This window comes from Lithobates pipiens, unplaced genomic scaffold (genome assembly GCF_037356315.1).
Source record: "Lithobates pipiens isolate NorthernLeopardFrog02 unplaced genomic scaffold, aLitPip1_a1.2 Scaffold_18, whole genome shotgun sequence".
Taxonomy (NCBI): Eukaryota; Metazoa; Chordata; class Amphibia; order Anura; family Ranidae; genus Lithobates; species Lithobates pipiens.
The window spans coordinates 166,810,564-166,825,316 of NW_027507758.1; the positions used below are offsets into that span (position 1 = coordinate 166,810,564).

Below are 14,753 nucleotides of genomic sequence, written 5' to 3' on the forward strand. Positions count from 1 at the left end.
CACAGAATCCAATGTGCTTCTAACCCCAGCTTGTTCAATTAAGCTTTGGTAATAAAACCTGGAAGCTCATTGGTTTCTATGCAGAAGTGAGCCTGATTTTTCACTTTGCAGCTTTAGTAAATAAACCCCATTGTGTACTTAAAAGCGGGGTATGCCTGTATATTGGGACAGAGTTCTGAAAGACCGCCCAGTGCAGACCAATGCACCTGGTGGGAATGCACTCTTAGATAAAATAACAAGGATTGGACCCGCTATCAGTTTTTTTATTGCCATGGGAGAGTACTAGTAGGTACTTTGGTTTAGATCAGAGATAAGCAAATTTCTGCCCTTCAGCTTTTTTTCCAAACTGCAAGTCCCATCATACGTTTGCCTCTGGGAGTCCTGCTTGTGGCTGTCAGTCAGAAACTCACTGAAACCTGACTTTTTGTATTTTTTCTGAACTCCGAGAATGAAACCTTCACATACAAAATAAAAAAAATAGCCCCTGGGTGATTTATGTCATAATCCACTGGTATGCACCACATATTAGCACATTATGGCAGACTTACATTACCTGTCAAACGATCCCCTCCTGCAATGCTGTGTCAGTGCTCTCCACTGACGTGGGCACTTCTGTCTTTCCCCAGTCTTCCTTCCAAATTCAGACTCTTCAGCTACTTGATTGGCTAGGCCACGATGATGTCACTCCTGCGCATCAGCACGGGGTCACTTCATCATGGCACATAGGGGCTGTCGCAAATGTACTCTCAGTGTACATTAATGCTGACAGGCAGGTAGAACTTTTTTTTTTTAACAGAAGGGACCGATAGGGACCATTCTATCATAAAAATCTTACATGTCAATGTTTTCTTTTAATTCTGCTCTCTATATATATATATATGCAGCGAGAGAGGTGATTGTGGCTTACTTTAAATATGTGTTTTACTTCTTAATAAGAATACGTAAATAGTTTAATGTCCATAGACTGGGAACAAGTGCCAATCATATATAGGATAGTGGCGCAGCCTAATAGGGATTTAAATAAAACAAAAGTACATTATAAAGCCCTTTGAGCTAATCAGCTGTGTAACGAGAGAGTCCACTGTTTTAGGGCCAGCCTTGCAGGGGAAGTGGAAGCAGACTCCAAACATGCAGAGAGAGAGAAAACACAGGCACCTCTGAGCATGGATTGTAATATTTAATGAAAAAGGTGCATTAAAAACTCATAGAAGTATCTGTATACAGGCACATATGGATCCAGTGAGCCACTCTAACAACTGTCCAGGCTGTGTGGCTCCCATAGCCAGTTGGTGTAGGAAGTCTTGTCCATCCTGTGGTGCTCCAACGGGATGCAAACCGATGATTTGAGCACAGTAGAGGTTGGATGGAGAGGACTGGAATGCAGCGCTGGGCAAGATGGTGTCACTGTCATGCTCACGACACACTTTGGAGCATGAGCACTGGTAAGATGTGCACAGTGCATGCTCCTTTCTCAAGCTCAGGTGCCAATCATGGCAGGTATAAAATGCAAACATCTTATTTATGTTAATATATACATTATGTGTGCCATGACAAATGATCCAAAATTCAGCAGCTATTAACATTGATGCAGCTGCTTTTCTGTCCTAGAATGTGGGCCTTGCAAAGCCTGCTTATTTACTTTGTCCTACCCCATGTAGAAGTTAGTAACAATACTTATCTTACTGTAATGCTTTCATAATACAGGAGGTGTTGCCATGCTCCTTCTAGAACGATACTAGGGAATACCGAATAGCTTAAAAATGGTGCACACAGTGCTGGAGTTTCTCCTCATGGGATCCTGGATACTCAGCATTTCCCAATATCTCACTGAAAGGAGCATGGCATCACCCTCACCTAGGCTCCTTGAGAGGAACATGGGGTATAGTAAGTATAATTATGAACTTTTTTTACTACAGGGTTTTTTATTTTATTTATTGCAGCATCTTGGCATTAGGAGGCCAATGCATATAAATATACAGAATTAATGTAAGGTCTGCTTTAACAGTGTTACTGCAGCTCTCAGGTCACAAGCAAGGCGCCCATGCACACAAAGGGCCCTATAGCACTAGAATTGCATGCAAAGCGTCAGTGTTAAAATATAAGACAAACATTCTCTCAGTTCTAAATAAATATTTGTACAACTTCTACTTTTGCCCATTTTTATAAAATACAGAAAAAAAACTACCTTTATTTGTCCTTTAGAACAAGGATCACTGCACACTGATCGAACCATTTCACTTTTATTCATCTGCATCTTTTCATCATAAATGGATAAATTTCCTTCATGCCAAGTTCCTACAAGAACATAATCGTATCGGCTTGGCTCAATTAATTGAAGATTCATGATATCATATCTGAAGTTGGAAAGAAATTATTGTTTCATTGAAGGTTCCTCTCATTTGCCTCTCTTATGATTTTTACATTACATTCTCATCCATATGTTTATCAATGAGCTCACAAACAAATGAACAGAACAGCAAATGCAAATAAATGCAAACCATGTATAGCTTGTAAACATGCTAACATTTTAGCTTTTACATGGTATTTAAATTTTTCTCTTGCTAAATTGGATCTAGTAACAGATATACAGTATTTTGTTTAATTAATGTTTGTATGTTAAGTATTAAACATTTAATGATTTAACTATTAACCTCATATGTATTTAATATTCAAATATGTAATACTTTAATTATTTACTATTTAAAATTAAATATTTAATAATTAAATACGTATAACTGATCACTGGGGCAGAGAAGACTTTTCAAATCATCTCTGTCTAGGAAAAATCACTTGACAGAATCTCACTGACTATATTTTAATGTCACATACAACTTTTATTTTTTTTAAGTATACCGTTTCCATATATTGTAACATCTTGGGTATTTATTCATGCACATGTGAAAAGTTACTGAAAGGCTCATTTTACATGAGTTTGTATTTTTTTCATTTTAGTACTATATTCAAATGAAAACAACATATTTTATACAATATCTAGCAAGCACTGTAACAGTGCTAAAATCAGAAAGTCTCCTCACCTTGGTCTAAGTTTTATGTAATCCACCACAGACAGATTTTGCAGAGCTCCTCACAGATAGAATGCAAATGTCTATGTTGTGTAACATCCTCTCTCTTTTTGCTGTCTGTATCACCAGTCCTTATCAGACTTCCAAAGTAAGCTAGAATCTGCTTGTTCTTTAGATTACTATTAAAAGAGTTCCACAGGGTTCTTATTGTGCATATGAAGTTTATCAACTTTTATGCCCTGTACACACGGTCGGACATTCCGACCACAAAATCCGTCTAATTTTTTCAGACAAATTTTGTCCGAAACTTGTGTTGCATACACATGATCGCACAAAGTTGTCAGAAAATCTGGTCGTTCTGAGCGAGGTGACGTCAAACACGTACGTCGGGACTATAAATGGGCCAGTAGCCAATAGCTTTTGTCTCTTCGTTTATTCTGAGCATGCATGGCACTTTGTCCATCAGAATTGTCTACACACGATCGGAAATCTATGCCATCGGATTTTGTTGTTGGATAATTTTAGATCCTGCTTTCAAACTTTGTGCATCGGAAATTCCGATGCAAAAAGTCCGATAGAGCCCACACACGATTGGATTTTTCGACAACATAATCCGATCTGACTTTTTCCATCAGAATTTCCGACCGCATGTAAGATGTTAAAAACGTACCAATACATTTCAAGCGTACAAGGGCTCCTTCATCAGGGCACTAAACTTTTTAACTGTGGTCTGTCTGGAATTAAATAGGATCTTTAAAATGTATTGTGACAGAGGAACATGCAGGCTGCTCTGGTCACTGGTTTAGCAGTTTGAATGGAGTGGTGAAATCCAACATTAGAGGTTCTTTTGTTTGTTCTGCATCAGGTCCAAAAAGTATTAACCCCACATTGCCACTGAAGGTGTGCTCCTTCTTCACTTTTGAACTCCCAGATTGCAGATATTAGTTCTTTACATTTTTATACTGATGTGTTGTATATATCTGTTCTACTATGAACAATACAGTCAATAGGGTAATAACATTCAATGTAAATACCACAGTCCAACAGTATCTGCATATAAGACTGAAAAAGGCAGGTATGTGAATTCAATAAAGATTATGAATTATCTGAAAACAGAAAATCAAATAATGAATGAATATACATTATATTGAACGTTGCCCAGCTGTGACAAAGTGCATCCCTTTTTTGAGGTTATAAAAATGTTATGAAGGAAAGGAGAGGGATGACTGGGGTGAGGAAGGAAAGGAAAGAGTAGTAGAAAAAAAGGGGGAGTTTTAAAGGCAGAGGATGCGGACAGCACCCAGTTAGCCACATACCATTCAGTCTAAGATAGGCATAAAATGGTTCATAAGTATTGAGCATATTTATCAGAGAAACAAAAATGATCCCAGTAGAATCATCTGGTTTTATGTTCCTCCGATTTGTCCCGGAGAGCAGAGGTCAGATGCTCCATGCTTTCTACATCATTTACTATGGTGAACCATTGGGCAATAGTATGAGGAGACTGTTATTCAGTTTTCCACATGGTTGGGATGCATGCTCTAGCTGCATTAAGTAAATGTTTAAGTAAATATTTATGGTACTTGTTCCAGGAAAGAGGGGTCAGGTTAAAAAGAACTGCTGCAGGGTCTTCGGACAATCTGTAAATCTGTATATCTGTAAATTTGTGGATAGATTGGAGTACTTGCTGCCAGAAGGGACGTATGCCAGGACACTCCCAAAAAATGTGCAAAAGTGTGCCCTATGGGAATCACATCTCCAGCAACGATCGCCCAATTGTGGGAATAGTTTAGCCAGTACAGATGGGGTTCTATACCACCTTGTTATGATTTTGTAAGTGGTTTCCTGGCTGTACTGTATTTTTTAACATATTTTATTTTTAAATTAAACATTTAATACAAGGATTTCAAAACAAGTGATAAGTAGTGGAAAATAAAATAAGTGCAGTTTCCCCCCTTTAAAAGTGGAAAAACAACCCTACAAATAACACCAGAAAATATGTAAAAAGGTATGGCACTAACTCAAAAAACAAATCATATCTCATGAAGAGCAAAATTGTGTATCATATAATATGATATGTGAAAAAAGGGCTGCTCTGGAATGTGTGCAGAGATCGCTGGGACTGCAGCCAAGCTTGCAAGTTTTGTGAAAACCGCATCCTGCATATCATCAAACCTTGAGTGTATGATCCCCTGGAGTCCGGAGATGGATAAGTGAGCATTCCATACCGGGAGTACCTGCCTCTACGGAGCCCAGAGACGATAAAGCGAGGACCCTCCATCAGGAGTCAACTAACACACAGTACCTGATTGGGACTAGTTGGGATTCCAAGTGTGTTTGACTCACTGTCGTACGACATGTGTGTCCAACCTTTCTGGTAAGAGTATCCATCTTCTTTCCATTATTGATACAACTTCAGACAAGCATCTGTTCCTGTTGGTCTGTGCGGTCCTTTACCTTGCTTGTAGGAAGACCCCCACTGATATATTTCTATTGCATATTATGTGTGGACTACTTACTGGGATAAAGGTCCCGCTTCCCGGAACCTACATACCTAGTGAATTGTGGACTTCGCTTCCGCACAATCCTAATTTCACATTTTGTTTATAATTTTTTTCACTTATCTGTGTTTATCACTATGGATTTCATATGTGATTAGCCATCATTGGTATCTTGTATACTCAGTTACATTTTCACATATAAATTTACATACCAGCGCTGAACTATTTTTTATTTATTTATATATTATGATAATTTATTTTCTATAAGCCATGCTTCACTGCAAACAGTGTGTAAGAAATGCACTCTCACCAACCATCTAAGCTAGATATGCTGTATAATAATTCCAGCTCCTCAATCGTCAGCCCTTAGGGGGATCCAGTACTGGTGATGGCTCTGCATATAATATTCTAACAAATTGGACTCGGGAAAAGCATATAGAACTATCGTCGTGCAGTACGTTTATTACAAAATGGGGATCACAAAAATATAAAAAATGCTCACCTACATTTAAGGGTGCTATAAGTCAGCACCAACATGTACATCTGAGTTCAAAGTACGCTCGCAGTCTATCCGAGATGAGGCGTGTGTTCCAAAACGCAGACTGTAGGAACACACGCTTAATCTCAGATAGACAGCGCGCATACATTGAACTGAGTTGTACATGTTGGTGCTGACTTATAGCACCCTCAAATGTAAGTGCGCATTTTTTATATTTCTGTGATCTCCATTTTGTAATAAACTTACTGCACGATGATAGTTTTATATGCTTTTCCCAAGTCCTATTTGTTGGAATAATATATAGAAATACTTCTGGGGTTAGGAGCCATCACCAATATTGTATCCTTTACTTTTATATACTTTATCTTTTTATCACGGTACCTGGATCATTCTGTGAAGATTTTGTTATTTCTCACATGGAGTTTTTTAAAAAGGGATCAAAGTCTTTACCAAGAAACTATAAACCTGTTGGTTTAACCTCTATAGTTGGGAAGACCACGTAGATGAGTTCTTGCTGGGAAAAAATATTTTAAACAACAGGCGGCATGGATTCATGAAAGACAGAAGTTGTCAAACAAACCTGATTTATTTTTATGAGGTGGTAAGTGAAACCTTGGACAGAGGGGTGGCGGTGGACATGGTATACTTGGATTTTGCAAAAGCGTTTCACACAGTACCCCACAAACGACTAATGTAAAGTCTACAGGCTTGGAAACGGATAGAAAACTGGCTAAAAGAATGAATTCAGAGAGTAGTGGTTAATGATTCTTACTCTGAATGGTCTAAGGTTATCAGAGGTGTACTCCAAGGTTCAGTGTTGGGAACCTTACTTTTTAATACCTTTATAAATGATATAGGGTCTGGGATTAATAGTACCATTTCAGTGTTTGCAGGTGACATCAAGCTATGCAGTGGAAGAACATCCTTACAGGATATCTCCAACTTACAAGCCAACCTCAATGCATTGTTTAATTGGGAAACTGTGTGGCAAATGAGGTTTATTGTTGATAAATGTAAATGTATACAATTGAAGGGCTAAGAATATGCATGCATCATACATACTAGGGGGAGTACAACTGGGGGAATCCATAGTGGAGAAAGATGTGGGGGTTTTGGTAGATTATAAGCTTAATAATAGCATGCAATGCCAAGCTGTGGTTTCCAAAGCAAGCAAAATCTTGTATTAAGAGAAGTTTGGACTCCAGAGAGAGACATACAGTTGTGCTCATAAAAGTTTACATACTCTGGCAGAATTTATGATTTCTTGGCCATTTTTCAGAGAATATGAATATTAACACGAAAGCATTTCTTTTACTTGTGGTTAGTGTTTGGCTGAAGCCATTTATTATCAATCAACTGTGTTTACGCTTTTTAAATCATAATGACAACAGAAACTATTAAAATTACCCTGATCAAAAGTTTACATACCCTGGTGATTTTGGCCTGATAACCATCCTCACCTGTGATCTGTTTGCTTGTAATTAGGGTGTGTGTGTGTATAACAGGTCAATGAGTTTCTGGACTCCTGGCAGACCCTTGCATCTTTTATCCAGTGCTGCACTGACGTTTCTGGATTTTGAGTCATGGGGAAAGCAAAAGGATTTGCGGGAAAAGGTAGTTGAACTGTATAAAACAGGAAAGGGATATAAAAATATATCCAAGGAATTGGGAATGTAAATCAACAGTGTTCAAACTCTAATCAAGAAGTGGAACATGAGGGGTTCTGTTGAAACCAAACCACAGTCTAGTAGACCAACTAAAATTTCAGCCACAACTGCCAGGAAAATTGTTCGGGAGGCAAAGAAAAACCCACAAATAACTTCAGGTGAAATACAGGACTCTCTGAAAACATGTGGTGTGGCTGTTTCAAGATGCACAATAAGGAGGCACTTGAAGAAAGATGGGCTGCGAGGTTGAGTCATCAAAAGAAAGTCATTACTACGCAAATGCCACAAAGTATCCCACTTACAATACACCAAACAGCACAGAGACAAGCCTCAAACCTTCTGGCAAAAAGTCATTTGGCATGATGAGGCCAAAATTTTGCTTTTTGGCCACAACCATAAACGCTTCATTTGGAGAGGAGTCAACAAGGCCAATGATGAAAGGTACAACATTCCTACTGTAAAACATGGAGGTGGATCGCTGATATTTTGGAGATGTGTGAGCTACAAAGGCACAGGGAATTTGGTCAAAAATGATGGCAAGATGAATGCAGTATGTTTTTAGAAGATACTGGAAGAATATTTGCATTCATCAGGCAGGAAGCCTTGCATGGGACATACTTGGACACTCCAACATGACAATGATCCAAAACACAAGGCCAAGTCGACCTGTCATTGGCTAAAGCAGAATGAAGTGAAGATTCTGGAGTGGCCATCTCTGTCTCCTGACCTCAGTATCATTGAGCCACTCTGGGGAGATCTCAAACATGCAGTTCATGCAAGACAGCCCAAGCATTTACAGGAACTGGAGGCTTTTTGCCAAGATGAATGGGCAGCTTCATCATCTGAGAAGATAAAGTGCTTCATCCACAAATACCACAAAAGACTTCAAGCTGTCATTGATGTTAAAGGACAATACACGGTATTAAGAACTGGGGTATGTAGACTTTTGATCAGGGTCATTTGGGTAGTTTCTGTTGTCATTATGATTTAAAAAGAGTAAACACAGTTGATTAATAATAAATGACTTCAGCCAAACACTAACCATGAGTGAAAGATAAGTTTTTGTGTTATCATTCATATTCTCTGAAAAATGGCCAAGAAATCATAAATTCTGCCAGGGTATGTAAACTCATGAGCACAAATGTATAATTTTGCCCCTGCAAAAATCATTAGTAAGACCTCATCTGGAATATGAAGTTCAGTTTTGGGCACCAGTTCTCAAAAAAGGATATCGGGGAACTGGAGAAAGTGTAGTGAAGGGCAACCAAACTGACAAGAGTCATGGAGGAGCTCAGCTATGAGTAAATATAGGAACTGAATGTATCGGGGGGATATGCTTAACGTGGACACATACATAAGTGGTCCATATAGTGAACTTAGTATTGAGTTATTCACTTTAAGGTCATCACAGAGGACAAGGGGGCACTCTTTATGTCTAGAGGAAAAAAAAGATTTCATTTCCAAATACGGAAAGGTTTCTTCACAATAAGAACTGGGAAAATGTGGAATAGACTCCCTGCAGAGGTGGTTCTGGCCAGCTCAGTAGATTGCTTTAAAAAAGGACTGGATTCTTTCCTTAATATACATAGTATAACTGGCTACTAATATTTATATGTAAAGTTGATTCAGGGAATATCTAACTGCCTCTCGGGGGATCAGGAAGGAATTTTTTCCCCGGCTGTAGCAATTTAAGCATGCTTTGCTGGGGTTATACGCCTTTCTCTGGCTCAACTGTGGGTATAGGATTGTGTTTGTGTATATGGGAATGCATTTATTTATTTATTTTCTTGGTTGAACTTGATGGACTTGTGTCTTTTTTCAACCTGACTAACTATGTAACTATGTAACTATGTAACCTCTATTTTATAAAAGTATTCATCATTATTAATACCTAATAATAATAATAATGTATGTCTGTACCCACTATACCCAGTCATATAGCATTTGCTTTTGTTACCCCAAATATTTCCTGGATAAAGATGAGCTAATGTTCATCAGTGTGAAACTGTCGCAGCAGGCCACAGTCACAATCAGCTTTGGCTGGAGAGTGGCCATATTAGGTCAATGACGTCACCAGCATCCTTGCCTCTTTGTGATATTCAGCCAAGGGGTGGGGAATTTCCCAACATCATATTAGGTCAATGACGTCACCAGCATCCTTGCCTCTTTGTGATATTCAGCCAAGGGGTGGGGAATTTCCCAACCACAGCTGATTGGGATGGCGGCATGATGTCATCTGACAGTTTCCAGAGGGTTTGGCCTGAATCTTAGCTCATATTTGCAATATTGGGGGCATCAAAGTGCACTGAACTCAATGTTAACTAGATTAGGTTGGTGGGGTTTTTCACCTTCCCCTGGATCAACTGTGGGTGAAGGATTGTGTATATGGGACTGTATGATATTATTAATATTTTTTTATTTTTTATTGGTTGAACTAGATAGGCTTGTGTCTTTTTTCAACCTGACTAACTATGTAACTATGTAACTTCTAGTTCTTTGGACTGTTTCATTTATGTTGATTATCACATTATATGATACAAAACTTTGCTCTTTATGATAAAATATTTGATTTTTGAGTTAGCGCCATACATTTTACATATTTTTTGTGGGTATTTAATACAAGCATGAAGCTGGAAACTGGGACCAGAGCTTTATGGATTTTTACAAAGAAAAGGCAAAACAGCAGCTGACTCTCTTTCTCTAATTGCAATTCTGGATCTCGAGTCTGAACAGGAGAGGAGAGAGAGGGGATAAGTGAATTATTTTGTATTTAAATGTGAGCTTGAGCTTGAGGTTATCAAGTTCCATTCCACACATGCACAGAAAAGACTTCATTTCTTTTCATGAAATTAAATGGCCTCCCCATAGGAATGAGAACGGAGAATTTAAAATATATATATATATATATATATATATTTATATATCTCTTTACCCACTCTGTCCTATTTTCTGAATTGCTCACTCTTGCTATCTTCTCAATGAGCATTTCAGTTATTTTAAAGTGACTCTTGTCAATAAATTTGATTTTCAAGTGATTGTTTGAACATAATAAGGAAAAGAAAAAATAAGGAAACCCCAATTTTATTTTTACAATTTAATGTAATTAAAAGTTAATTGTTACTTTAAACCTATTGGAATCCATATTTTCTAAAACTTTTAGGCTCCATGCACACTGGGCTTAAAAAAGTCTGTTCTCTCAGGAGCAAAAAAAAAAAACGCTCATATAGAGCTTTTTTTGTACAAAGGTTAGACGAGTTTAGGAGAGTTTAATCTTTTTCTCCCTCAAGCTCCAATCAGAAACGCGAACCAGAAGTTTTTTTTTATGCCTCTAAATGTTAAACTCAAAATTTGCCTCTTAACGTCCTAATGGGCATGAACACATAAGATAACATTGAGCTGCTACTACAGGCAGAACACAAAACTCCTGTAGAAGAAATGTTTTTTTAATCCAGTGTGTATGAAGCCTTATCCTGTTGAACAGTTTTCTTTGTATGGCCACATTGTTACAAAACACAGCTGCATTTTCATTTCATTCCTCACATAATTTCTTCAGCGGTTTCCTAGAATTCTGCAAGGAAAATGGAATGAAAATTGAACGCCTCCCTGCAATAAAAGTGACATTTTTATAAGGACACTTTTCAAAAACTCTTGAATGATGATAAGCTGGAGGAGCTTTTTCAACATTTGACTAATTCGATGGTTAAAAACGGTAAAGGAACTTTTACTTATTAGTCAGTTTTAAAAAGTGCTACCAAGGCCAACATTGGATGGTAGAGATCTGCTATGAGGTTTGCAGAGAAATTTTGCAAAGTATACATAATTTAACTGTAGAGGATTGTTCTGGAGATCAACATGTACATTTTTCACACTCCTAAAACATACCTTCCAGGGGCATCTCCTTTTTCATCAAAAAATACATCTTCTCCAGAGATACCTGGAAATCTGCTTTTTATTAGAAATTCAAGGAGTTTGCTTCCATCAATAGGTTTCATTGCATCACATAGTCCAACATATCCTGGACATAGGGCTGAATGCATGTTATGTAAACCATGGGCCATTGCATATATTGCATTAATGACGAAACCCATTTTACTGTCTTGTACATAGTTTTCCTTCAAACTTTCGTCACCTAAAAAAAAAGAGTGAAAATACAATATTCATTTCACACTAAACATACTGCATTTCCCTAGACAAATGTATGGGCTTTTGTGGTGAATACGTAAAATTGTTAAACTCTGGAAATCAGATCTTTATCTGACAACAGTGAACTGAAATTAAATTTGTTACATAGTTAAATACAGTAGTTATCCAGGTTGAAAAAAAGACACACGTCCATCTAGTACAACAGTAAAAATGAATGCATAAACAGAAAACCCTATACACACAGTTGATCTAGAGGAAGGCAAAATACCCTATAACTGTAATTCAATTTGTTCTACAGTGCAGTTACAGTGCAAACTAAAAGCCATCCATTTATGATATACTGTATATCTACTTTAACATGTGTTGCATTGCCATGTATTTTAGATGCTTTGCATTTTTGGTAAACTACAATCAGAACTATTGCGGACATTTCCCTTCACATCCTGTTTTTATATCATTATATATATATCGTCGCTGAAGACGTCTTATGACGAAACGCGTCTGACGTACCACGCACACCACTTCCTGGTTGACGAGTTGAGACGGAGCGCAGGCTGGAACGCACGCCAGCTCCGCGTCCAGACCCCAGCTCGCCTCCTCGTTCGACCGTTTGGCATTAAAAGACCGTTCAGGTCAGTTTTTTAGGTTGCATATTTATACTCTTGGCATTTACCAGTGGTGAGTAAATTCCTCTTCCCCTAAGGTGTCACGTCTTTTCCATATACAGTGACCTCAGGGGTCTAGGGGATATACCACCCAAGGGCTCTCTTTGGCCATATATAGATCTTTTTGGCCATCCAGAGGGCATCATATGCCCCTGCCCTGGTTTATGAGTTTGAACAACCTTTATTACTAAAATTTTTTCATTTATTTTTGTATTATTTTTCCATTTTTTCATTTTTATTTTATTTACTGTTTCTCTGTACCATCTGTCTGGAACTGTGACTTTGGGACCCATTACATATATTTGACCTGGGGTTCCTTGCTGCTTTTTGCTGGTTGGGGTTTTTGTCGTTTTTCAGTTTTTGTTTTTTGTTTGTTGCTGGCGTTTTTAAGAAAAGCTAGCTATATATATATATATATATACTTTTTTATTTTTGTTTTTATTTTTATTTTTATTTTTGCTTTTGTTTTCCTCCTGTTGGCTTACTAATAAAAAAACTTTTAAACATTTATCCCTTGAGGGAATACGTTTTCTGAGCAAAACTTTTTTGATTATCTGTTTTGAAAGAAGTACTTTTTTCTGAAGATACTGCACTATGAGACCCCTTTTATTATTATTATCTTTCTGAGGATCCTCTGGTAAAGTACCATCTGCTGAAAACACTAGTCCACGTATTAAAGAAGGTGATATAGGTGGAGAGTGGAGGTTTGCTGGATGTGCCCCTCTTTTTCCGGACGTGCCCACCTGTGGAACAATCGGATCTCGCACTGTGTAATACTGAAGGCTTGAATGCCCCGTGTGGGCACATAGTTCTGGTGAGTGGGGATCTGAGGGGGTGAGCACGAAGTCACCTGAATTTCTTCATGTTCTGAGCACCAGTCACTTTTACCTGTTAACACTGGAAGATCCTGAAATTGAAATTTTACTTGGACTGTATCTATCCTGGACTGTGTGTGTGTTTTTTCCCTGTGCCCTTTTAAAGGATTGATGCTTACTGTCTGTGTAGGACGTTTTTTAGTAATTTACTTATGCTTTTAGTATAACCGCTGCACCTCCTTTGGAATTTTTCCGCATTATTTGCACCTATTTTTACACACCCTTCTGCACATTTGGTGTGGAAAGAGACTTCCAAGGGGGACCCCTCTGATACAGGAGTTTCTTTCGAAAAGTTTTTTGACATTTTTTGCACTGTCGCATATTAGTATAACACTGATTGCTTGTCATATTCATGTTTATTTTGTTTACCTTATTCTAATTTATTCTGTTTTTTGCACATAATTTATTCACTATATATACACATGTGGCTCAACCACTATTGGAGTATCTTTACTCTTATTCTCTGAAACTTCACTAGAGTTTTTTCCTACGGGCCACACACCTATGTAGAATTTGGATACAATTAATTTTTTTGCTCACTGTAGGCACTTATACTCAGTATTTCTATGTAGTCCGTCTTTGGACATAACTCTATATGAAATAACTTTTTACACAATATTCCTCTGTGTCTTCCCGGTGTGGTGATAACTTTTCTCACTTGAAACTTTTTTCACTTCTCTCACTTGAATTTTTTCCCTATTTATTGTACACATAGGGTATATATACATATTTATTTAGCTATAATAGGTAGCGCCTAGACCCCTTTCCACTCTGATCTACTCTGTTTGTTATATCTCACACCCCTTTTGGGGCTGTGAGTCATAGGGGCGGCGAAACCTCTTTTCCCCTTCTTTCTCTTTTATTACTGTTTAGTGTTTTTTTCTAGTGCACTCACATACACCACCTAGCGCGGCTGTGGCCTTTAGAGACCACTTTCCACATAGTTCTTTATATATATATATATATATATACAGTGCCTTGCGAAAGTATTCGGCCCCCTTGAACTTTTCAACCTTTTGCAACATTTCAGGCTTCAAACATAAAGATATAAAATTTTAATTTTTTGTGAAGAATCACCAACAACTGGGACACAATTGTGAAGTGGAATGAAATCTATTGGATAATTTAAACTTTTTTAGCAAATAAAAAACTGAAAAGTGGTGCGTGCAAAATTATTCGGCCCCTTTACTTTCAGTGCAGCAAACTCACTCCAGAAGTTCAGCGAGGATCTCTGAATGATCCAATGTTGTCCTAAATGACTGATGGTGATAAATAGAATCCACCTGTGTGTAATCAAGTCTCTGTATAAATGCAACTGCTCTGTGATAGTCTCAGGGTTCTGTTGAAAGCGCAGAGAGCATCATGAAGACCAAGGAACAC

General features: G+C 37.8%; 1 protein-coding gene across 1 annotated transcript in view; it reads right to left on the bottom strand.

The window, feature by feature from the left end:
- The window catches only part of GRM1 (glutamate metabotropic receptor 1), a 551,379-nt gene that overhangs the window by 37,881 nt on the left and 498,745 nt on the right, over positions 1–14,753 (bottom strand). The window contains exons 4-5 of the mRNA XM_077486350.1: positions 11,573–11,819; positions 2,186–2,354 (exon numbers count right to left, since the gene is read on the bottom strand). Of these exons, the coding sequence (XP_077342476.1) occupies positions 2,186–2,354; positions 11,573–11,819 (416 nt within the window). The remainder of the gene's footprint in view (positions 1–2,185; positions 2,355–11,572; positions 11,820–14,753) is intronic.